We start from the raw sequence: 1,673 nt of genomic DNA, 5'->3' as shown, positions 1-1,673 counted from the left end.
CTGGCAAAAGCCTGAAACAGATATATTATACTGAAAATGTTCAGATAAACTTTCGTTAAATAAAATTCCTTCAAAAACTGCGCTTAATCTAAGCAATAATATTTCAAGTTGAATTTACCAGTTTGTCAATGCATTTTGGCGGCGTGAATCCCTATCTCTTTAGCGTCCCGAATTCTTTAGGACACATGCCGCATTCTGAAAAGATGACATGCATTAGAAGAAAACATCTATACAAATCATCCGTATCAAATTTAAATGTAGTGATAAAATAAGTTTAACTTACCAATTATTACCGACCCATCAGCATTCCTAATCACTGTGTACGGATCGATTTCTGGCACAACCAGCAGCTCTTGATATTGTGCCGGCAAACCTTCCACTACCGGCATATGGAAGGCCTCCGGACTCGCTGGTTCCACCTCGCGGCCTTGTCGCATTAGAATTGGGATTCGCACGGTTCTGGAATGCCTGAAACATGTATTCATAAGCGAAAATCATTCTCTCAAAGTTGTTATGTGCTTAATTTTTCATCCTAATTAGAATATTCCCACTGTGAAATAATTCACACTATGCATTTTTTTTAAAGATAAGCTGATGAATTAGTTCGACATTTTACATCAGTATTTTTCCCATCAGTATTTTTCACCACACTTATATAGCTTGGAAAGTGAACTTACGTACCATTTCACGCATTTCTTCCACTTCTCTACATTCCGTGACCGCTCCCTGCGCTTTTGGTACCACATCGACACTTCCCCCATTAAGGGATGGCTCGTGTGGTACCTGTCGCCACTCTGCCAGCTCCTCTTCCTCCAGTGCCGGTACTGGCTCCATCATTTCTTGGTCTTTACCTTCTTGTTGTTGCTCGATGAGTTCGAGCGCGAGCCGCTCTTCATTTTTACGCTGTCGCTCCATTTCTTGCTCGCGCTCCAGGAGCTCATGGAGCATTTCAAATTTCGCTGTTAAATTGTTTATCTAAAAAGGAATAATAATATTGCTTACGACAGCAAATGAAAAATTCAATGAAACGTTTTTATTCTTTACATTGAATCCGTTCCATAAGTTATACTAAAATATGAACCCTCTATTACCTTACCTTTATACAGTCTTCTTGCACCAATTCTGATAGCAATAATAGCAAGATAAGAAGTTATTTGCTAATGAGGTCGTAAGTGATATAAATGTGTCATACCTTATCTTACAATAAGTAAATTTCAGACCAAAAAATAAACATACGATATTTGCCGCATTTCGCAAATATTGTTCCAATACTTGGAAATAAAGCGGCTTCTCTTCACGCAGATAATTCTTCAGGTCTGTCAAATTTGGCAGATTTGAGCCAATTTCGGAAGCATTTGCAAATTCGCCTTCCATTAGCTGAAAAGGCTTATAAATTTTAAATTGTGTAACAATTTAGACGCAGTAAACTTTGAAGAGATGGTTCGAATCCCATACGTATAATTGAATTAAATTAAGATAATAAAATAAAGAAAGAGTCTCCCAATAAGGTCATCATCATCACAATAATTATTGTAGTTTAACCGCTATAATATAACAAACCATCGATATAAAAAAAAAATCTTCTAATATGATTATCATCATAATAATCATTGTAGTTTAACCGTTATAGTATATTCTAGCAAACCATCGACATAAAAAAAAAAAGTCGTCTA

The 1,673-nt window shown here is 36.4% G+C and overlaps 1 protein-coding gene across 1 annotated transcript; it reads right to left on the bottom strand.

The window, feature by feature from the left end:
• Positions 1–309: 309 nt before the first annotated feature.
• On the bottom strand, positions 310–1,374 carry LOAG_14402 (hypothetical protein; the record flags this gene model as incomplete). Its single annotated transcript, XM_020448808.1, has 3 exons — positions 310–468; positions 682–975; positions 1,237–1,374. The coding sequence occupies 3 exons, from the start codon at positions 1,372–1,374 to the stop codon at positions 310–312; spliced, it is 591 nt and encodes a 196-aa protein (XP_020301074.1).
• Positions 1,375–1,673: the final 299 nt, after the last annotated feature.

The sequence above is a fragment of the Loa loa genome (assembly GCF_000183805.2).
Source record: "Loa loa unplaced genomic scaffold supercont3.542, whole genome shotgun sequence".
NCBI classification, from domain to species: Eukaryota; Metazoa; Nematoda; class Chromadorea; order Rhabditida; family Onchocercidae; genus Loa; species Loa loa.
This window is presented reverse-complemented; position numbering and strand designations above follow the sequence as displayed.